At 47.5% G+C, this 22,500-nt stretch overlaps 1 protein-coding gene across 1 annotated transcript in view; it reads left to right on the top strand.

Moving 5' to 3' along the window:
* mpp7a (MAGUK p55 scaffold protein 7a) overlaps positions 1–22,500 on the top strand; it is a 113,698-nt gene that overhangs the window by 81,160 nt on the left and 10,038 nt on the right. Inside the window, 5 exon segments of the mRNA XM_084475184.1 lie at positions 529–725; positions 1,976–2,040; positions 16,663–16,895; positions 18,128–18,193; positions 21,742–21,918. Of these exon segments, the coding sequence (XP_084331310.1) occupies positions 529–725; positions 1,976–2,040; positions 16,663–16,895; positions 18,128–18,193; positions 21,742–21,918 (738 nt within the window).

Here is a 22,500-nt window from a genome sequence, read left to right as displayed (position 1 = left end):
ATGATGAGAGAGAGGGAGAGAGAGAGGGAGAGGAGAGTGTCAGCAGGTCGTTAGCTGCTGATTGCGGTGACCTTTCCTCCGCTAATCGCATTAGGCGACGGCGGAGCGCAGACTGTGTTCTCGTTGTTGTTCTCCGGCCCGACGGTGACGTGTGCTGACACTTCACCTCGATGTAGACACACGCATACACACACACACACACACACACACACACACGGGGAGAGTTACGTAATCATCACCCAAGCGTTGCATTTTCCTCTCTGCTCAAAGACCTCACCCCCATCTCTCCCCTCGCTCTGTCTCTCGCCGTCTTTCTCGCTCTCTCTCTTCCACTCTCTCTCTGTCTCCGTCTCTGTCCCTTTCTTTTTCTCGGTCTATGTATGTTTCTTTCTATCTCTGTGTTAATCTCTCTTTCTCTCACACTCATTGCCTCTCTCTCTCTCTCTCTCTCTCTCTCTCTCTCTCTCTCTCTCTCTCTCTCTCTCTCTCTCTCTCTCTCTCTCTCCACCATCTCTGTGGTGCGTCCAGATGTTCGTGAGGGCCCTGTTTGACTACGACCCCCGGGAGGACAAGGCCATCCCATGTAAGGAGGCGGGGCTGGCCTTCAAGAAGGGCTGCATCCTGCAGATCATGAGCCAGGAGGACGCCACCTGGTGGCAGGCCCGCTACGAGGGGGACACCAACCCCCGGGCCGGCCTGGTGCCCTCCAAGCAGTTCCAGGAGAGGTGACCCACCGCTACACTGTCACCCTGCCGACATACACCTGTAGGGCTTGTCCATCGCTACATCACATCGCAAGGCGTAGGACTTAAGGAATGTTATTGGTAGTGAAGGTGTTTGATCATCATTATGGGGAGACGTTGTGTTTGAAATGGCTCACAGCGTTTCTCATGGGACATATGGCAGAACAAACTTTTGATTAGCCTAGGTTACGATATATTTACATTCATTTAGGATTTTACATGACTACACCTCTCTCTCGGTCATCACAAAATGGCCAACAAAAAATCCCTTGATTCGTTCCGATGTACATGCCCTGTAGCCCACATTCTCAACTCACTAGCCCCAGTGCTCTTACTGCAGCCTGTAACCATTACCCATTATTATGAAATGAATTATTATATATTTATTTTCTCACTTCTTTCCTCCTTCTTTCCCAATTTCCACCTCATCACAACGCTGAAACTCAGAGCATTCCCTTTCGCATCACCGAGCAGAAAGCCGTCTTTCCCATGACATCGTAGTAAGACCTGAATGCGTCAGAGTAACCGGACACATCCACATACATATGTTAAGATCCATGTGAATGTCCCTATTTCACCATCTCGCTCACTCTCTTCTCTCTACCCCTTTTTCACGCTACAAATATGTGCATTGCGCCGGGCCAAAGTATCCTGAGTTTTTCGGGCTGGTCTGGCCCGCTGTGAGTCATGCCCCAACACTGGTGGCTCTGGTACCGTTTTCAGGATGGACATTGGGGGAGAGCGCACGGAAAAATCACACGGTGGTGACATGCCAAGACGGACGGCCTACGTTTATTGATGTGTGACTCAGCACTGGGGGAGATTGTGGGGGTGTGTGTGTGTGTGGATGGGGGGGGGGGGGGGTGGTGGGCACGCCATCCTGGCACAATCCATCTAAGGGGAGCAATTTGCTCGTCTATCCGTCTCGTTCTCCTCTCCCTCCCTTCCTCCTTTCCTCACACACCTCCGTCATGCGTAACGTGCGCGTATTTGTCATGTTGTTTTTTTTCCTCTTTCTCTTTTTCAAGCAAGGGAGACTGCAAATAGTGTACGACATTGAAGAACGTATTTTGCCCCCCCATCGTAGCCCAAAGTGTTTATTATTCCCTCTGCGGTCGTGAAAGCTGATGGCTTTAATGTCACTCACTCACCACCCTCCTCTCTCTCTCTCTCTCTCTCTCTCTCTCTCTCTCTCTCTCTCTCTCTCTCTCTCTCTCTCTCTCCGTTTCCAGAAGATTTGCACTGCAACGGCCAGCCACACCACTGCCATCCCGAAAGGCCTCCACTCGACGAATGTGTAAGCATTATGCGTGTTTTTGTGCGTGTGTTTGCCTGTATGTGTGTGTGTGCACGCACACAATTACACCGTAAATGTGAATGGAGTGCACAAGTGCGGGTAAAGAGGGTAAAGAGAGAAATAAACACAGAACACTTTGGGCACAATAAATCATTTTTAATACATTGATATAAAGGTAGAATTGTGGAAAACGTTTTATCTAGGGGGGAGATTTGGGGAGGGTTTAGAAGTAGGCTGTTCAAAGCAGGTGTTTGTTTACCTTTACAGTAGGCTGGTACAATCATTTCAACGTGGAGATCTTTTCTCACCAGTTTGTAATTGTTTTCTTCTGTCTATATGTCTATTTGTCACCCACTTTTATCCTCCCCTAAGGTCATGTGTGTTTGAGGGGGAGAGAGCGAGGGAGAGATGGAGAACTAAAGGGAGAGAGGGAGCACAATGAGGTGGTCCTGCTAACAATGGATTAATGACCTGATTGTGGTCCTGGGGAGGGGAGTTTTGAGTATCGTCAATAACCATCTGACACCTCTCTCTCTCTCTCTCTCTCTCTCTCTCTCTCTCTCTCTCTCTCTCTCTCTCTCTCTCTCTCTCTCTCTCTCTCTCTCTCACACTCTGGCCACGTCGCACTCCTGTGGGCTACATTAATATGTTTTATTGTGTGTGAACACAAGGAGGTCACGTAGCGCAGCCCCCCCGTGGGGCCGGGCGGGCTGTGCAGGGAAAACAAAAATGTTGCGTTGCAGAACAGGAGCACAGTCCCGGAGCTGACCTCACGTATGTCAGGACGGAGACGCCGGATGCACCTTTGAAATACTTTTATTTAGTGTTCTTGCATTCACATTTTTAATCGAGGTTGTACGGATCTTGCAAAGTCAATTGTACTAATTCACTTTGGCTTGTCCCCACACAAGCCGGTGTAGTTTAGTAACATCAGTTTACAACCTCTCCTGTGTCACAGACAAAGGGTCACCGTCCGATCATTGTGACATCCTTGTCTTGAGTGTTTAGTAGAGAAGCACATTAAACATCTCAGACGTCAACGACGTATCAGGGAGTGATAATTATTATTAATGCTGTACTCCTGTAAAGCCCCTGTCACCACCACAACCCCAGCCCCAACACACACTTCTACACAGCAAAGATTTTCCCCTCTGCCCTTTCATTGACTCTGTGCGAGATATCATGCTACCCCCTGCTATGTGAACCCGCTCTTGCTTTACTCTCCCTGTCAATCACACTGACTAGCACACAAACTGTTGCACAAGCTGTATACAGTGGTGGGCCTCAAAGACTTTATAGATCTCTTTCAGGCCCGACAGAAGCAGATGTGACAGCGTTTGTTCTCTAGATTCCTACAATGGACCCTGAACACGTGCGAATGTGTGTTTGGCGAAGACCTGCTCTGGTCCAGCCCATTGACTTTCTTTAACCCTGGTGAATTCATTTTCAGCAAAAAGACTCGGCCTACTTTAAGTTAAGTCACTAGTTTAAACAATTTGAGCAACAAAAGTTTTGTTTTCATTCTCCTTCAGCACGGCATCAGACCATTCATTTAGTCTCTCTCTCCCTCTCTCTCTCCCTCCTTCACAAATACACACACACTCACACGCACAACTCGGCGCAACTGACCCACCATTAAACTCCTACTGCTGCCCGAGACTCCTCCAGCCCCGGAGGAAATAATGGATACTGTCATTTCCTAGTTGTGTTCGACCGCATAGTGGCATGCATGGGAAAGGACAGCCAAAAATAGCCCACTGCGGCACAAAAAAGCTCAAATGTTTTGGGGGTAGACAGTGCCTCACTGTTTCCCTCCCTGCCTCTCCTTTAATGGCCCAGTTCCTCTGGTGAGTTATGGGACCTGCAGGGGCCCCGCCGGTGCACCGAGGGCAGGTGTAAAATGTAGCAGGGGCCGCGGAGCCGCCGCCGTTCCCGCCCGACATAAGTCTGCACCGCCGCGCCGCCGGTACCGCGCCGATGTCACGCCGCGCTGCGCGCCGTAAATATGGGCCTGCGTGCACACCTGTGTGTGTGTGTGTGTGTGTGTGTGTGTGTGTGTAGCGCCAGTGGTGGGACGCAGGAACTCCCCTGACACCGCTCCCCTGAGAGTGTGAATGAATGACTTACTGGTCAAATGATAACAGTCCATTTTTTTGGTTCACGCCAAACTGCACACACACACACACACACACGCACACACACTCACACACACACGTTCACCTGATATTCCCAGTGTAGAGGAGAAAACTTGCAAAAAAAGGAGGAAAAGTTGGACCAATGTTGGTTATAAGCGATGAGTGCAGGGAATAGAAGTGATGGCGAGGAGAGGCAGTTTTAAATGAGAATAGTGGAGAGCAGCAGACCTGTGTGAAGGACTAGCCAGGGGGAGAGAGCGAGAGAGGGAGAGAGGGAGGGAGGAAAAATGAGGGAGAGAGGTAAGTGGAGATGGAGGTAGAAACATTGGAGGGTCACATTCAGTAGCAAATGCGACCCCGCTGCGCACTGGTGGCTGGGCCAGTAAGGGGGGAGAGACAGAGAGGGAGAAAGAACACTAGAGAGAGAGAGACAGAGAGGGAGACAGAGAGAGAAAGAGATGGACAGAGAACAATAGAAAGAGAGGGAGGCAGAAAGAGGGAGACAGAGTTAGCGAAAGTGAGCGAGAGATGGAGACCAGGATCAGCCACACTCAACTTGTCGTTCTCTGGGCCCTGAGGTCATAAACCATGACCTAATTGTGAGTTGTGGGGTCCCCTCTCTCCGTCTCCCCCGCTTAGAGCTCTGTTCACTGGAACGAGGTCGACCCCGGAGAGGGTCTGCCTCACTGCGTCTGTTTATTCCTAACCTTTAACGGGACATAAATAATCACTTTCCTTCCAGCTCTCTCTCTCCCTCACTCCCTCGATTAACTCCTCGATGGATCCAAGCTTACCAAAACACTCGGAGCAGCATCAGTCACACATCCTATCATTTTGACAATCGTCTCGCGCTGCGGCAAAAAATATGGTCTGGAGTTTTTTTCCCCCCTTCTCTTTATCAGCCTATGAAACAAGCCTTTCTGCCTGCTTGCCTCCCTTTTAAAATCAACCTCCTCCAATCAAAGTGTGCCTGTCTTCCAGATCCCCCTCGTTTACATGAACATCCCACCCGTCTCCCTGGGCCGTCTAGCACAACGTCTTGTGACAGACTGACAGACTCTTCTTCTCCTCTGGGAACGCAACAAACACGGGGACGCATTTACCAGCTCACATTGAGCTCTGTCTGTCTACACATCTCCCTTTGTCTCTCCCCTCTCCACAGGGTTACCTTCTCTCTCCCTTCTCTCTCTCTCTCTCTGCAGGGTTACTATCTTCCTCTCTCCCTCCCTCTCTCTCTCCCTCCCTCTCTCTTTCCACAAGGTCTCTCGCTCTCTCTTTCTCTTTCTTTTGCTCCCTGTCTCGCTCTCTTTCTCCGGCACAGAGCTGAACGTCTTCCAAGCGGCACCCTGTGATTGGTCTTAAGTGGCCCTGAACTCGGGCCCCCGTGCTCAATCCTTCTGTCCATTTCATTTCTCCCGAGTTAAACGCTCACAGACACGGAATGATGCTGATTTAGGAGGGCAGCCGTATTCGGAGGGAAACATTACACTGGAGTCTCGGGGAAGCAAGGCCCCAGATGGCACCTCGGGGACAGATAAACATATTAATATACCTCGTTTTCATTTCAGTGGACAAACTTTACAATATGAAGTCTCCCGTTTTTAAATAGGGGGCTGGATTCTAATGGGGAGCACTGCTGGTCATCCATTCTCCCTTTGTCTAGACTGGGGCCCTAACGAGCATCCCCATTGAAGTCCCGAGGATGTATATAGAAGGATCTATTTCCCCTTTGAAATGAAGGAATACAGATGGGGTGCAAAGCGCTTCTCGCAAGGAGAGTGTTTGTCTGCTGGCCCACTGCGGGGGTCTGACGTCAGCCCATGATCCATCGACTCATTCACAGGGTGTTGACTGGGAGGTGGGGGGGTCGTTCCAAAGGCTTTCCCCCTGCCATTAAGGAAAACAGATGAGGTGTACGCATCGTACCCTAAGGCTTGGAGAATTGCAGGCAACGCGGCCCGCAGTGTCCTGGTCCGTGTGGAAACATGGCCGCTACAACCACCACTCAACGCTCGTTTACACACATGCACACCTCGACCGAAGTTCTGTAAAAAAAAAAAAAATGTCTTCAATCTCTCTCCCGAGCCTCTCTTTCCCACTCATCTCCTAACAGTCGATCACTCTCTCTGTGATGTTGCACAGGGCTCTTGGTCGACACTTTGGCTAAGAGCAAAAACTGTACGCTCCGTTGATAAATTACATCTTGGTCATCCAAATATGCCGATACTAACCAGAAGGGTTTTATATATATATATATATATATATATATATATATATATAAATTTTATATTATAGAAATAAGCAAAAGAGGCCTTTCTACAGTTTCAATGTTCCAGGATGGCATCTCCCTTTACATTCTGAAGAGCGTTATCACATGATGTTTTATTGGACGGGGAATGTTGTTGAACCACGTTACAAGACCATTACGCTACTTTTTTGTGTATGCAGATAAATGCCAGATGAAAGCCTTCCCCGAGTGTGTAAGGGCAGCGATTTAAGAAGGACCGCAGATACCTCTCTATCCATGCCCATCTACTGTCCCTGGCTCTCATTCCCCTCGATGTTTCCACTTTGGAGTCTTTATCTCCACGCATTCCTCCTTCTCTCTCTTTGTAGCGTGCGTTTACCCGCCTACCGCCATTGTACTTCCAGTCGTGAGCTTCGGGATCTGGCAGTACTTAAACCGTCACATTACAATGGGAGCGGGGCGGTGGCAGAAGGAATAACCCTGTGAAAACAAGCTAGACCAGAGACAAAATGACACGATAAACGCACCAGATACACATTTTTCACCCCACTTAAGGGGAAAGAGTAGAGGCTTCAGAAGCAGACCCTTCACTTCTCGCCTTTTAAACTGCCCTCTTCAGCGAAAAATGAATTAAATGCAAAAGAAAAAAAAAAAATGTAGCTGTGATATTTCACAACTGCTGTTATGACTAGCCATTATCATGAGCTGCCATGTGACATGTCAGTGGGCTGGGATGCGTCTTGGGAAAAGAGCAGAAAGGTTGGTGAGCCAAACCCCATGGCCCTGCCGGAGAGGAGAAGATGGTTGTGTTTTGTTATGTTGTGATTCAATTCTTTTTGGCAGACTTGGAAGAGATGAAGCAAAGGAAGCACCTTTTAAGTGTCTCCAACTGTTCACTGTGCCTCACGTCAAGTGTGTTCATATACGCACGCACACACACACACAGACACACACGTTTTCAGCTGCCATCCCACTGGAATCACTTAGTGCTGAATGTATTCAAGTTGTGTATTTACATTATGCAGTATAATAATTACACACACAGTTCAAATGTGTATTAAATCAAGTGTTTATTGTTGGCTGTTTTTGTTTGTTTTACTGATTTGTTTTTTGTTTGAGTGTCCATATTATACATAACGGTTATGTTAGTATGTTGATTAATATTCATAATAGACCCAGAGCCCTTTGCTAATATGTGCACGGTTCAATTGAGCTGGATCTCAACTTCTCTCTTCTCTCTGTTATAGTGGCTGCAGATGTATCTAAGGCATGCAACACAGACTGTGTGTCACTGGGTAACAATGCGTACTTGCTCATCCCTTGCCAAATGGACATTGATTTCCTTGTAGTGAGTGACAAAGTAGTGACATTAACAATCAGACCGCAACGAGCACCAGTAGAAGGCTAGTAGTGTAGTGTGTAAAATGGAAACAGTATGGTCATCATCTGTTTTGATTTAGTATGCAGGCCCTTACCTCTGTCGTCCAATGTTGTCAACTGCGTGGTTGGAGATAGCCAAGTATGATCTGTGATGTTGTCAAGATATTAACTTTTGTGTTTTTCTTTGTTCCTTTGCCTTTCAAAGCTGATGTGGCAGTTGAGTTTGGTAGGTTTTTTCTCTTATTCCATCATCTTCCAATGTACCCTCTTTAAACCCATCATCTCGTTTCTAACTTGGATTAATGTTCATATTTTTGCTGCGACTGCACTCACAGCTGCGGACACTGAAGGTATTACTTGTCTGTCTTTGTATTCCCATTGGCTAGATGTGTTCCTGATAGAACAACTTCAAACTTAGTTTATTTAGTTTTAGTTTAGTTTAGTTTTACAACTAGTATCAGTATACACTTCCCTACTCCCTCTCTCTATGTTCTGTTACTTTTACCACAAGCATAAGTCTGGTCTGACTTTCCACAACAGAGTCAATAGGAATTGGAGTGTGTCACTCCACACTAAAACTGGAGATCCATCAAATGTTAGCTTGCTGTGGTTCCTATTGCCATAGAATTGCACCGGCTCCCTTATTACTTTCATACAGTCTTCTATTCATCCAGCATGCGATAGAGATCCATCTGGCTCCTCTACCTTGCCTAACCTCGAGTCAACCGTTACTAACTCACACCTCAAAGTGTAAACACATGCAGGGAGGGCGCCATCTTGGGTACCAAACATACACCTTTTAAAAAAGCTGTGGTAGCAAGAAAGGAGAATTTCGACACGATGATTTCTTGAGCAACCCAGCCATTATATTTCTACAAAGTATGTAGTGGCATGTTTAACATGTGAAAGCAGATTTATTATAGTTTTATGGACATCTGTTAGATTATATACCCCGCTGACTCTTTCTCCTCAAGATGTCACAGTTTCAGTTTAACGTCCCTGCCAACTCCAAGATATCTAAAAATATCAATCTACAAAAAAGTGCTTTTTGCAAGCCTTCAAACTTCTCTACTCTGTGTTCAGGTACCCAATATGGTGGCAGTGTTAAAGAAAATGAATGCTTGAAATAACCATGAAACTGCAAACTGCGCCACCAAAGTGCAACCGTTTAAATTCCATTGCCACAAGTTCTATCAAAATATAAAATCAAATATACCTATTTTGATTGCAATAATCTCTTCAATTGTGTTAATTATTATTTACTATTAACATTTACATTTAGGGCATTTAGCAGACGCTTTTATCCAAAGAGACTTACAATAAGTACATTTTGTCATATTAACCAATCTTTAGTTAAAGTGAGTTGGCTCGTCATTTCTGACTGCACACTTTTAACATGACAATGTGCAACTCTCTTGGTGTTTGCCGATCTCTCTCTCTCTTTTTCTCTTTCTCTTTCTCTCACTTCTCATCACCAGAGGATGCTGACTTTAGTAGCGGACTCCACTTAGGTGAGAGATCTTGTCTTATATTCCTTTTGTCCTCTGTCTCCTGCCGTAGATGAGCCGTCGACTGACTGCGAAGACCCATGTTGTCTAGATACTCTTTTGAATATACATTTTCTCTTTCTGTCTTTCTTCCACCTTAATCTTCAACTCCAACAGGTTAGTTTTGGCAACATTAGGGTTAGCATTTTTTTGCATCTATCGTAGAGAATCGTTTTATTCTACATAGGTAATGTCTGTTTTACTAACTGTTACAGTACAGAAGTTATGCACCTTGGCAACTCTAGTAAAATTCCAAAAGCAGGTCTGTAACGAACGGCGACACTAAACTACAGTACATTATTTCTATTCCCATCCTTGTCTGAGTTCACTGGTTGGACAGGCCATATCAAGGATTTAGGAAATCTAGTATTTATCCTGTTCTGCCTCCGCTGAAGGCCTTTTATGAGAATGATGCTGGAAAGAAATGGCTCGGTGCGGCCGCTGATTTTCCACGCTTTTTTCTCGATGTCCGGCCAAAGCTCAACCATGTTGATGTGGTCCTGGTTGTACCCTAATAGCAATTGCCAAAGCTCGCTCCGCTTCTCACAGATCTTCTTAATGCTAGCGGTTCAAAATCCCTGTTTTCTACAGAGAATGTCCCCTGTCTTGTTTTTATTACCACTGTCATTTTACCGAGTAATCATAAGGCACAGTATCCTTCAGAGGACCGCAGGCCATCATGACTGGCTTCCACAAAATATCTGGTTTCTCTTTAACCCTCCCTTCCTCCCCTATCTCATTTAACGGATTACGGTCCTTGTTACTTGCTCTCGCTCTACCCTGCTCTGACCTTCTTTCTATGTTTTCGCTTTCACCTTATGTGCCCTAGTAAGGAGGTCACAAGGGGAGCTGGCCTCTGGCTCCTCCGAGTGCACTGCACGCTATTGCAACTCAAATGTCACAGTACATCTAAAATCTGGTAAACATACATACAAGAACAGACAACGAGCCAGGTTTTTCCTCAACCAAATCTTTTTATCGCTTTCCTGTGCTTGAGGACAGATCAATTGGGAAAGGTCACCAACCTTAACCAATTCTTTTTCCCAGCCCAGCACTATGCTGAGCTGACAGGGACAGGCAGAACATCGGCGTGGAGGAGAAGGCGGAGAACAAACACCACAGTTATAAAAACTTCTCTACAAGTGTACTAATTTAATGGCTTTTCATGCTGTTGGATGTGGTGGTATGATTTAGAGCTGGGCCGACCCGTGCAGTTGGATCCCGGAGAAGCGACAGATGCCTTTTCAATGCTACTGAGGTTGCACAGGGAGATGGAGGAGGCGTTGTGATGGAGGAGGCAGTTGTCGTCTTCAGTCTCTGGATTGTTTTCCCTTCATACCTCTGTCTGTGATGCAACTCTGAGGACGTTCACTGCCAAGACAGTCCTCCAGCGGAATTTGGCTTGTGACGGGGAATCTTAAGCATAGAGATGCAGCTTGATTTGAGATCCACGATCAGGAAGTAGAGCCAAGCTCAGGCAGAATGCGATGTCCCGAAATGCCTTTTCAGCCGGCCCCACCAGACAGAAGCATCTTGTGCCAGAGAATTAAAGAGATTTCATAGTGATGCTGACACTCCGGGGTCCGTTCCTTCTTCTTGTAGAAATACAAACAGACAAGTTTTCCCTGGGACCCGTCAATATGTTGTAGCTCGAGTCCCGACAAGAGAAACTCGATACTGTGCGACTGCGTAGGCACGCTGGCATCTCGTGCTGCTATCTTAATTGTCAAAGACGCTGGACGCCTAAAAAAAAAAAAACACCACCAAACAGCCACATGGGAAGATGCACACATAGTTTGATGGATGGTCAGATGGTGCTCAAGCAAGAAATACCAAAATGGATGAAAAAAGGGGTCTGGGAAAGAAATCAGTGTCGCACAATCCAATTACAGTCGAGTTGTGGAAAAATGGATGAAGACGTGTTATAAACCAAAAAAAGTTAAAGAAATATGCTCCATTTCCAAAACGAGTTTATTTTATCTGTCGTCAGGATCATCGGTTGTCAATTTCCGAAATCCAATAATAAGAGCATTAAAAAAAGAAATTCTGATATTTTCCCCCCACTAGTCTCCAAACAGATTCACTTTTTTTAAAAGATTGATCGGATAGATGTTGAAATGGCAAATAGTTTTCTGCCGTCTACATTTGCAATAGTTTTGCAGGTGTTCTGTCTGAGGTTTACCAAACCAAACAAACCAGTTCTGGTGTACAATTTAAGTGACACATGCAGCAGTAAAGAACAGTAGCTAGGCTGTTTTTCCCGCCAAAAGCTTCCAGGTTCTGTCCCCATGTGTGCTCATACCTGGGCAGGATCCCCATCCCTGACCTGTTCCTGAAGGATCTGTGTGTGTGCACCCTTTGTTGCCGTGGATGAAAACGATAAAAGAAAAGAGCGCTGGATCTAAGTGGGCTGTGCTTCTGCTCTACAGCATTTTTCTCTCTCTCTCCTTTTTTTGTGAACATCAGTTTGATGAGACAAACAGAGGAGCAATCATCTTCTAGGCACAAGGCACCAAGGGACTGCAGCAGACGAGAGAAGTGGTCATCTATTATCCTATTTGTTTTTCTACTTTGCCATTTGTTTTTTCACCAAGGGTTTGGGGCATCCGGCAGTGTTTCATTCCAGGGAATGTCTCGTCTTTAGAGAGCCCTGGAATAACATGGAGTGGGAAAAACAAATAGGTCTCAAACGCAAACAAATCTTTTGAGGCCGATGGGTTTTGAGCATAGCTCAATGGTTTAAGACTTTGACACTTGGGTCGGGTATGCTTTCCAAAGGAATAGAGCTCGTCCATGGAAACTACCGTCATTGTCGGTTCTCTGACGAAAACACTGTTAACTTCTGTCAACATGGACAGGCCGTGGATAGACACGAAAGTAATGCATACCATTGTTTAGCCACTTTTTCCTTAAGCACAGCTTATCATATTATTTCCTATTCTTGAAAACATGCACGTGTACAAGTTCTTGAAAAGAGATTTGAAGGAAATGTGTTCATGGCGTGACACATAAAATATCAGCCCAGAATTCTTGGCCTCTGAGAAATGTGTAGGTTGTAGGCAGTTGTGTTAGACTCTAGTTCTCCGGAAGCATTTTTTTTGTTGTAGAAGTTGGATGCCTTTTACTGCGGGGTTCAATGGAACAGCCTCAGATGGCCACTTTACTACCCATAATGCTTTTCACAGAATCCTCTGAGCTGCAATATCCGCGTGGACCCTGCCAATAGGTGCACTTGAAGGACACACCTGTCTTGATACGCCCACTCCCCTTCTCTCTTCTCCCTGCATTTTCAAAAGGCGAATACCCTAGGGCACTTTGAAATTGTGCTTTTAGCTTTCTTTTTTAGGTATTTATTTGATTGATTGGTCAAGACTCTGTCGATGTCCTCGCACCATTGCATTTCAACTGGTCATAAGGAATGCTGTGAACCCTTCGGTTGGAGTGAAATCCCATCTCTGGCCTCAGGCTTTTTCATATATTTTGGTTGGTGTGAGCAAAAACACATCCTTCCTCCCTGTTGTGGTATTGATGGCCGACAGTGTGGAAAACCTCCTCCTCTTCATCCGCAGCCTCCCTCCACGTGCCCTCTTCGAGACGCCAGCCAGACACGCGGCGGTAGCGGGACGGGGGTGCGCAGGTCTGCGAGATGGTGGGTAATGCTTCCCACATTGAGTGCCCGCAACGGGGCTAAGCGGCACTGCTCTAAACCACAGCGTGCGGCACGGAGCCGAGGGCGTAATGCTCACTTAATCCAGGGCTGCCATGCCCACTTAATACCCAAGACGTCGTCTCCATTAGTTGTGAGGAGAACTCGGGGGCCCGCCCCATTAGGAAAACCTGGATGGCACTGGAGCTGTCATCACGGACCCCCAGCCTCATGCCCCCGGGCCCCGTGGTGTACTGGGTGCTCCGGCCCAGGTGGGGTTATATTTCAATTTTTTTTTTCTTTCCTTTTCTTTTTTTTTCACCGATTTCCCCCCCTTCGCGGCACATAATGAGGTTTAATTGTAGGGGAAAATGGCCGTCATCCTTTATCCCTTGGTCCCTGGTCATTTCGCTGATCGCCCACGTGTGACGCCTGGAGGACCTGGCCTCTTCCTTGTTCTCAGGTTTCTCCACTTTCGGATGCCTTTAGGCAATTTCATGCATTGAATAGTTATTTAATTTGGCAATTAATTTTTGCATCAGTTTTTTTTACCTTGAATCTTATTTGTCTCTTGCTGTGTGTGTGTGTGTGTGTGTGTGTGTGTGCGCATGCGTGTATCTGTGGGTGCTGAGGGTGTCGAGGCATTAGCCTGTAATCATGTTGTAGATCCAGTAGTCCCTCTCAGGGATGCTGGCCTTAGGGAGATTTCTTTGCACACATGCTGAATATCCTACGTGGCTGTAAGAAATGATTTCACTGGAAAATGAAAGTGTGTGTTTTGACATGCACTCGCAATGTCCAGGCGTGTGTGTGTGTGTGTGCGTGTGTGCGTGTGTGCGTGTGTGCGTGCGTGCGTGCCTGTGTGCGTGTGTGCATCTGTGTATATTGAAGGGTACAGTTGCAATACTGGCTAACAGCCCTCCGTGGCTTGGTGCAGCCTATTAGGTGTGGCGTGTGTGTGTGCGGAGAAGTGTGTTTGTATGTGTGGGACTCTTAGAAAGGAAAACTTTCTTCTGACGTCCAAAGTTCCATGTCAATCTCTGCACTCTAGAGCAAGACACCGCGCGGCACAGCAGAACCCTTCGAAGGTCTACGGTCAACATCCACTGAGCTCTTAAAATAGTTCCTTGTCACTCTGGGTCTCAGTGCCACACATATCCAGCGTTCCTTTTCATTGCAGTCATCCCTGCACTTGGAAAAGAAACCTAATGTCAGACAGACTATGCAAACATGCTGCCGTTCCAGCAGGGCTGAGGTTTTTCAGGACTCTGAGCCTTTGTAGTACTTGGGCCTAGCCGAGTCGGGTCCTTAATTCTGGTTTGAAATAATTTCCATCCCTCTGGACTAATTCTGTCTCAGTTGGTTAGCTGGATATGAGATTGTGCTGCTTTTTGAGGCATCAGGGAATTGTATGTGGGGAGTGGGAGGGGTAGAGCTGGTTGATGTACAATAATTTAGCCCCTTGCCACATGGAATGGGTGAATGCACCCCCTCATTCTGATGGAGCTGTCCAAGGGGTCTTAAGTCATGGCGAAGGGCTCCGTGCAGTGCCAGGCCCAGTCAAGCCAGGCGCCGTGATGGGTGCTGAGGAGCTGCGTCTCCATGCAGTTATGAAACCCTTTCTCCCTAAAGGGAAGCTGCAGAGGACCCCCATCACCCCCATCTTAGCCAGGCCAGAGCCAATAAAACACTGTAACCTTTCGCTCCAGGTGAAATTGTATATATTCGAGTAAGCATTCGCTAATTGTTAATCAAGTTTTTTCTTTCCGTTATCACAAACCACCATTAAACCATGTAATGTTTGTGGCTTGAAAGTCGTATTCCACATGGTGTGGCATCACATGAATACCATCTCTATTTGTTCACTGGTGGTGATGTCAGCGATTCAGGATATTGGTCACGGTCTATGGTACATTTCGGTGCCCATATTGGTCACGGTCTATGGTACATTTCGGTGCCCCAGAGGAAGACTGGCTTGCATCCGAGTGCTGTATGTTTTCCACTGTGTGGTGGAGGGTAATGCTCCTTGGGTGGGTGGGTGGGCGGGGGGGGGACTGGGGAGTTCAGAGCGGTGCTAAGCGAGTGGATTCACCACAGGAGAAATGGCACAGTCAACACAAGCCACAACGTGCCCACAATGGAACAAAGTCTGCTCTAAACGTTCAATGTAACACAATATCTAGTACTTGAAGGCACGTGCGCGGCAGTTGTGTATAATACGGTGAACGCACAGTGAGAGACGTACACACTCCGCTGTTGCACACCGGCGTGCACACAGGCGCTGCTCGTATGCAGATAGACATGCGTCAGTATTCTCCTCGCTGCAGTGATGATGACTTACGGCCTGTTTCATATGCAGCTCAGCGTGGATCTGCCCCTCTTATTATGTGACCGTTAGAACGAGAGGGAGCCGGGGAAGGAATGCGGTCGTCCTCGCTGCACATCTGCACGGATCTCCAGTGGTTTTGACTGTGTTGTGGAAAGTATTAAGAACAGGGCTCATAAGCTTTAATACTCTCCTTACCCTTTCCACCTCCCGCCTCCCTTCTCCCTGCTATTCTCACTCGCTTGAAATCCATGAGGAATGGCACGAATATGAAGGAAAAGGAAAGGGAAGAGAAAATAGTATTCGATAAGATATGGTTGATGATATGGTTTTCAGGGAAATATTGGATTTTAATTTTAATTTTTTAAGGGAATACAACCGCAGCTGTCTTTAATATAGGGTATGGCTCCTCAATGGAGGCTTTCGGTTTGATACTGTCGTCAAGCGTCAGAGGCTGACCCCGTGCAAATCTCCCTGATTGGACGTACAGCCATACTGTGCAGGTGGCCTTTAAAAACAGTCGATTCATCCTGAAGGAAATTCCTCGTGAAACACACTTGAACCATGCACACTAACCTTGCCCTCGTCAAAGGAGAGAACCGTGAACATGCCGAGGTGGTCGGCTAACAGCTGATTCCAGCCATCTGCTAGGAAGCGAGTCCCAGTGCAACCCGAGTGCTGACGTGATTTGGGTCTCTATTTAACCTCTGACAGTGACCACTGTATCAACCTCACAGAACAAGACACTCTGAAGCCCTGTTTTCATCTAAACCAAACAATAAGGAAAAACCAACCAGCCTCTAGAAAAGCATATAAAACACGACCACAGTGTTAGGAGGACCCACCGCGATGACTTCATGCCTTTACCCTTCAGTCTTTAAGACGCTTCCATGTTTATACGAGAGAGACGGCATTTATTCATATTTTAGGGATTATGCATCAATTTGCATTCTTGGGAGCTTTAGCTATAAAAAGAAAAAGAGATGTAGCTCTCCAAAAAAGTATAATGTATCAGAAATTAAGCCATCCACTGGCTGGCCAAAAAAACGCTGAGACGGCCATAAATTGAAGAGAGACACAGTTGTTGGGCCTATGTGTGCACACTCAGTCACAGTTGGAAGTGAAATGGTAGACAGACGTATACACCATATGTAATAGGCCAAAACACACTTCTAATTTGGCCTCACGATGTCGCACGTTTTTTTCAGTTGCAGTTGTGAATTAAATTATTTGTCTGTCTGTCTGTCTGTCTGTCTGTCTGTCGCTCTTTCCCCCTTTTCTCTCTCTCTCTTGTCTCTTGTGTCTCTCTGTTTCCGTCTCTCTCCCATCCCCTGCTTCAGCTGGGTTCAGAAGAAGCTTCCGCCTCAGCCGCAGGAACAAGAAGACCAACAAGTCGATGTACGAGTGCAAGAAGAGCGAACTGTACGACATGGCCGACGTGCCCACCTACGAGGAGGTCGCCCCCTACTGCCGGCCCAGCGGAGCTAGACACAGGCTGGTGGTCTTCGTCGGTGAGTGGTGTGTGTGTGTGTGTGTGTGTGTGTGTGTGTGTGTGTGTGTGTGGATGTGGGTGTGGGTGGGTGTGTGTGTGTCTGTGTGCAGCATGTACACATGTGTGAATCGGTGTGTACACGTTTGTTTCCACAAGTGAGCAATAAAAAAGTCAGGGGTGGGGGGCCAGGACATTTCCAAAACCCTGCCACTGTATTTTATAAAGCCTCCGTTTTAAATTTCCAATGTTGGCGTTCACCTCCCACTGCCATGGCGGTGGCGGTCCAAGAGGCCAAGAGTTCTCCTTTGTGTGTGTGTGTGTGTGTGTGTGTGTGTGTGTGTGTGTGTGTGTGTGTGTGTGTGTGTGTGTGTGTGTGTGTGTGTGTGTGTGTGTGTGTGTGTGTGTGTGTGTGTGTGTGTGTGTGGGGGGGGGGGGCGGGGGCAGGGCTATACATTAATCTTTAGCCTTATTGGGGGAGGCTATATATTACATTATAAAACTGGTGGCTTAAATCAAGCAATCTGATTTGTTCCTAACTGTTGTATATTGAGCGTATACACACAGCTATGACGCCTGTTCAGTTTACAGAGTTCAGTATCACTCCGTGCCTAACTCTAACTGTTGTTTATTTATATATAAAAGCAATAGCATAGGTCACTGAACCCTAAAAATATGTTGATTGCTGGAGAGGGTAGAAATGTTGTAAAGCAATAGGCACACGGTGAGTGAACTCGATAGTAGGCTAAATTGCCGGCGAACCAAGCTACCGTCTCTAGCCTAGCCTTCTCTCTGAAGGACGCTACAGTGTGTTGCATAGCAACCGCCGTACACTTTGCAGGCAGCCAGGAGGGACTACTTTTTTGTATTTGTTAAAAATAATGCTTTTCCGACTTTCTCGCTTTTTCAAAATTGAGGATGTCTATGACTTTCATTTCGCCATACTTACGTAACCGTTTTATAAAAGCAATAGATCACTTCTGTCTGTGAAATGTGCTCGTTAAGGGGGTCGCCCCTTAACGAGCAACGCCCCTTAACTGTGGTATAATGAGGACATTCCACAGCCTGTCGTGATCTATTGCTTAAATGTACACCTCCCCCCCCCCCCCACACACACATTCCATCATGGCCACACACTCCCTCGCAAAGGACCTGAACCATAGAACTCCCAGGTGTCGTGAGCCTTGCCATCCCATCCCATGAACCCAGTACCCTCTAGGAGTGACCACACACACACACACACACACACACACACACACTGCGGGTGCATGGGGGCCGCATGTAAACCGTCCACATGTCCCGCTCTCTCTCCTCAGTGGCACACCTCGCTAGCTGTTCTCTCCTCATCTCATTTGAAGAGCCCCCGGGCTCCGGGCGAGCAGGTATGCACGCCATCCCAAAGACCCGCTTGACGCACAGCAAGCTCTTGAGAATCAATTGGGAGGGTTCCTCGTCCAGAGTTTGTGGCAAGAGTGAAGAACGTCGCCTGTGAACGGTGGAACAATTTTTACTTCGCCAGGTGCAACAGAGACAGAGAGCAAACTATTTCACCGTGCCAACCTTTTTTTTTTTTCTACGGAATTTCATAAGTTCCACTACTTTACAAAACGTTTTTTAGTTGTTTGTGTCAGAAAATGTCAAGAGTGTCACCAGAACAAATTGAGTGAATCACATTCCTCAGTGCACTCCAAATGTATTTCCATTTGTCAAGGAATGGGACGCATTCATGGAATGAGCTGAGCTCCGTCCTGCAATTTCTGCACACGTACATTCTGAACACTGTGGATGTCTGGCCATAGTTTTCTACTCTCTCTCTCTCTTTCTCTCTCTCTGTCTCTGTCTCTCCCCCCCCTTCTCTCTCTCTCTCTCTCTCTCTCTCTCTCTCTCTCTCTCTCTCTCTCTCTCTCTCTCTCTCTCTCTCTCCATGATATTTGCTAGTATGATTGACCAGGGCCTTGGTGGATGGAGCGTGTCACGCGGTGTATGGCCTTCATCAGCCGTGTTGCTAATTAGTCATCCCATTAGCCGGCCAGCTTTCACAGCCTCGTTCAGGCCGGGGATTCTGAGCCAACCCGCCCCCACCGACCCTTTCACGCTAATGTAAATACTTTCAATTGACCGCTACAATTTCCTCGACAGACTGTGGACAATTTCACACCTAACAAAGCAGAGGGAAGCGGAGGATGGGTCTGCTTTATGTCACCTCACCTTCCCCATTCCCCTCCACTCCTGCTCCCTTCGTCTTCTCCAAAGCTCACACGGTCTCTCGCGGATTCCTGTGGAGAAACTCTTAATTCCCCCCTTTTCATTTTCTCCTTCTGTTGTCTCTCTCTCTCTCTCTCTCTCTCTCTCTCTCTCTCTCTCTCTCTCTCTCTCTCTCTCTCTCTCTCGCTCGTCTGTTTCCGTCCACCTCTTGGGCTGTCCGTTGGAAACGTTATGACCTGGAGAGGGACGCAGAGCTTTTTATTTCCTAGTGGTCCATTTGAGCAGCGAAGAAGCCATGCAGGGTTTTCCATGCGAGAGCCACCTTGGCCTGGGCTCAGCTTGGCCTGGGCTCAGCTTGGCCTGGGTCTTGGCTCCAGCCCCTTGCGTTCTTTCCACACACACATCTGATGGAGGAACAACGGGGAGAACGCGTCTCGTTTGCAACGCCATGGAGGGCTTTTCTTTTTAAGGTCTGCAGCTTGTTTGTTTTAGAAGCAGGGGTCGATAACGACAGCGCTAATGAACGTCTAGCCAGCCCGCCGTACTTTAAAACACGGCGACTGTTGGACGTGTTAGAGAAATGGGTGTCAAGCCCCAAATTGAGATGCTTATCTCTTTTAGGTACTCTGCTACTTAAGTGCCAGTCCTCGGAGCCAACGAAAATATATTTTACATTTGACGTGAGGCCCTTATGTTCTTTGAAGCGGATATGTTTATTTGCACTGACAAAGTGATCCGTCGATATCCTCGTTGAGGTGTGGTTTTTTTGGTCTGTAGTCTGGGGTCAATGTCTGTTGCAAGGTAATCCGACACACAGAACTTACGGTAAGGTGCAGGCTCGGCGTTAATCACTCAACGGCAAAGGATGCTACGGTGGAACAGAATGTCTCGATGTGGTCTGTTGAGGGCTTAAAAGCTGTCCAATCTCCCCCGTTCTCCCCATCACATTCAAATGGGGCCATATTTGTATTTATGTATTCTAAAATATGTAGGGCCTACGGTTTGCCACATTTCACCATTGTTTTCCATCACCAGCTCTTCCAGTAAGGGCCCGGTGATAGTTGCTGTGAGGGAGACAGACGAGGGAGGAGGGGGGCAGGGGTGAGGCAGAGGTCACTTGGACGGGGCTGAACTTCAGCGTACACCCGGGTGCTGGACACCTCCGCCCCAGACCACGCGTGATGGGCTCCACGTTCTGCCTGGAAGTTATAAAGAGGGCGGCGTACGGCACCCCCTGCTTTCTCTAATGAGTGCACTAACGGAGTCCGACACTTTTACTGGCGTGAGGCGAGCGGCTCGCGCGGGTGCGTCTCTTTAGCTGCGCCGCTGGTCACCCCAGGGTGAAATTCGAAAAGTGCGAGGAAAGAGGTTGAATGTTAATGGAGAAGCCAATCCAAAAACAATAACCCAAAACTATGCTTCTCCTCCTTTTTCTCTTTCTTTCGTTACGGTTTGAGTCTTTAAATATCCCGTCGTATTGGGGTTTTGTCATAAAATAAATTACGAAAAACAATGCACAAAGAGGTGTTTGTAGTGTGCGAGCGCTAATGAGTATGCACCATTCTTTTAAGGACAGTTTGGCTCCTGGAAGGCAGCAGGGGAGCTGGACTAAGCTGTGGACCCTGTCAACACATGGACACCCAGTCTGTCTCACTGTGGTCTCACAAATAACACTTTACACCACAATCTGGTCAGCCAGACTCTAGTCTCACAAATTACACTTCAGATTTATAATGTAAAATCGAAGAGCAGACGAGTTTCTTTTGTTTTATATTTTTGTGTCGACCAATCATGTCGCTGGAACCGGTGATCTGTAGGCACGTCATTGGCCAACAGCGAACACAAACTAGTAAAGACTAAAACAGCTTTTCCAGAAACTGACGTTGTTAGAAAAGGCTCTGTAAAGCTTTCAAATTGCCACGTGTAATCTGGCATTTGTATAAATATAAAAATCCCCTTCTGAAGGCTTCGTCCCCTCGCACAAGTGACTTTATCTGAATAGAACACTCTGTAACAAAACAGGAATCACACCTCATTTACTGTCAAAGGACAGATAACTTAAGGACTTTGCTTGCTCTGCCACTCTCACCACCCAAAGTGACAGCTTCACAACCCCTTTGTACCTGTTACTCTCCCCTCTGTTCCGGCTTTGACTAATATGCAGTGGCTGTTCGTGTGTTTGTGTTCATGTGGCCAGGTTCCTGGAGAGGAAGCTGATGCATTCTCAAATATATATTTTTGCTTTATCTGACATCACCTGTGTGAGATAAAGAGGAGAGAGGCGGAAAAAAAACTTACTGTTGCGTGATTGTCTACTGGTACTTTTGTCCAGGGATGAAGTGAGTTTGGGATGTGGGTGGGAAGGGGGGCGGCTGCTGTCGAAGCCTATTAGTCAAATTGTGCATCGCTCAAGTGTCGAGGTACTGATGAAATGTTGGATGAGTAGAACTGACAGGAGCGAGGGGGAAAAAGCAACTCGCGGCTGTTACTTTCCGCTCTCGCTGTGCACAGATTGTACACCGGTGACCCCTCTCACCTTCTGTCTTTCTCCTTTTACTCTCTGTCTCTATCTTTACTTAAGAACACCATCCCTCTGTCTGTCTTCTCCTCTCTCCCTTCCCATCTCTCTCTCTCCCTCTCTCTCGCCCTCTCTCTTCCTCCCCATCCTTCTCTGTCTCACTGTCTTCCTTCACTCGTGGATCCCTTGTCTGTGTTGTTCTCAAAGCGCAGGGAGATAGGCGGGGGAGTCGGAGGAGAGAGGCCTGCTAAACACATTCAGGGTCCGCTGAAGTTAATTATCCAGCAGGGGTTTGATTCTAGTGCTGCTGCTGCTGCTGCCGTCGCTGCTGCTGCCCAGAACGCAAGGCATGCCTTGCATTCCAGAGCTCTGTCCCTGCACACGGTGAGCAGCACGGTGTGATGAAACATGGCTTGAAAGGGAAGGGCGGGGAAGGGAAAAAACCACAGGAGGTGCTTGCTCCGTCCTCGGTAATTGATTTTCTGGTCTGGGCCGTCCTGGAGACACGGATGCAAGTGTCTGTTTGAGTCCGGATCGTGGAGCTGGTGGATAAGCGTCACAGAAACGCGTATGATGGGGGAGTTTGAGGCTGTTTAGGATGTGGAGAGAGTGCACCAGCATAAAGGTTGGGAGGGGAGGGGTGGTCAAGGACAATCGGTGCTGAAGAGAGAGAAAGAAGCCTGGTCGGTGGGCCGCGGAGGTTGTGTTTCAGACGCGGAACAAAGTTCAGGGGCTGGAGAAGGACTTCACAGCCTGCCTTCCTTCCTTCCTTCTGCCTTTTCTTTCTTTGTCTTTTGTTTCAACCCCCCCTCCCCCCCCCCCCCCCCAATGCTTGGTTCCAATACGGCCTCCAGCTTCCTCCAGTTGGGACATGACATCACAGCCTTGTTGATTTTCTGTTTGCCAAAGATTGCACAATAATCCACACCCCCCCCGCCGAACGCACGCACACACACACATACACAC

Source organism: Micromesistius poutassou (genome assembly GCF_964030765.1).
Source record: "Micromesistius poutassou genome assembly, chromosome: 11".
NCBI lineage: Eukaryota > Metazoa > Chordata > Actinopteri > Gadiformes > Gadidae > Micromesistius > Micromesistius poutassou.
This window is presented reverse-complemented; position numbering and strand designations above follow the sequence as displayed.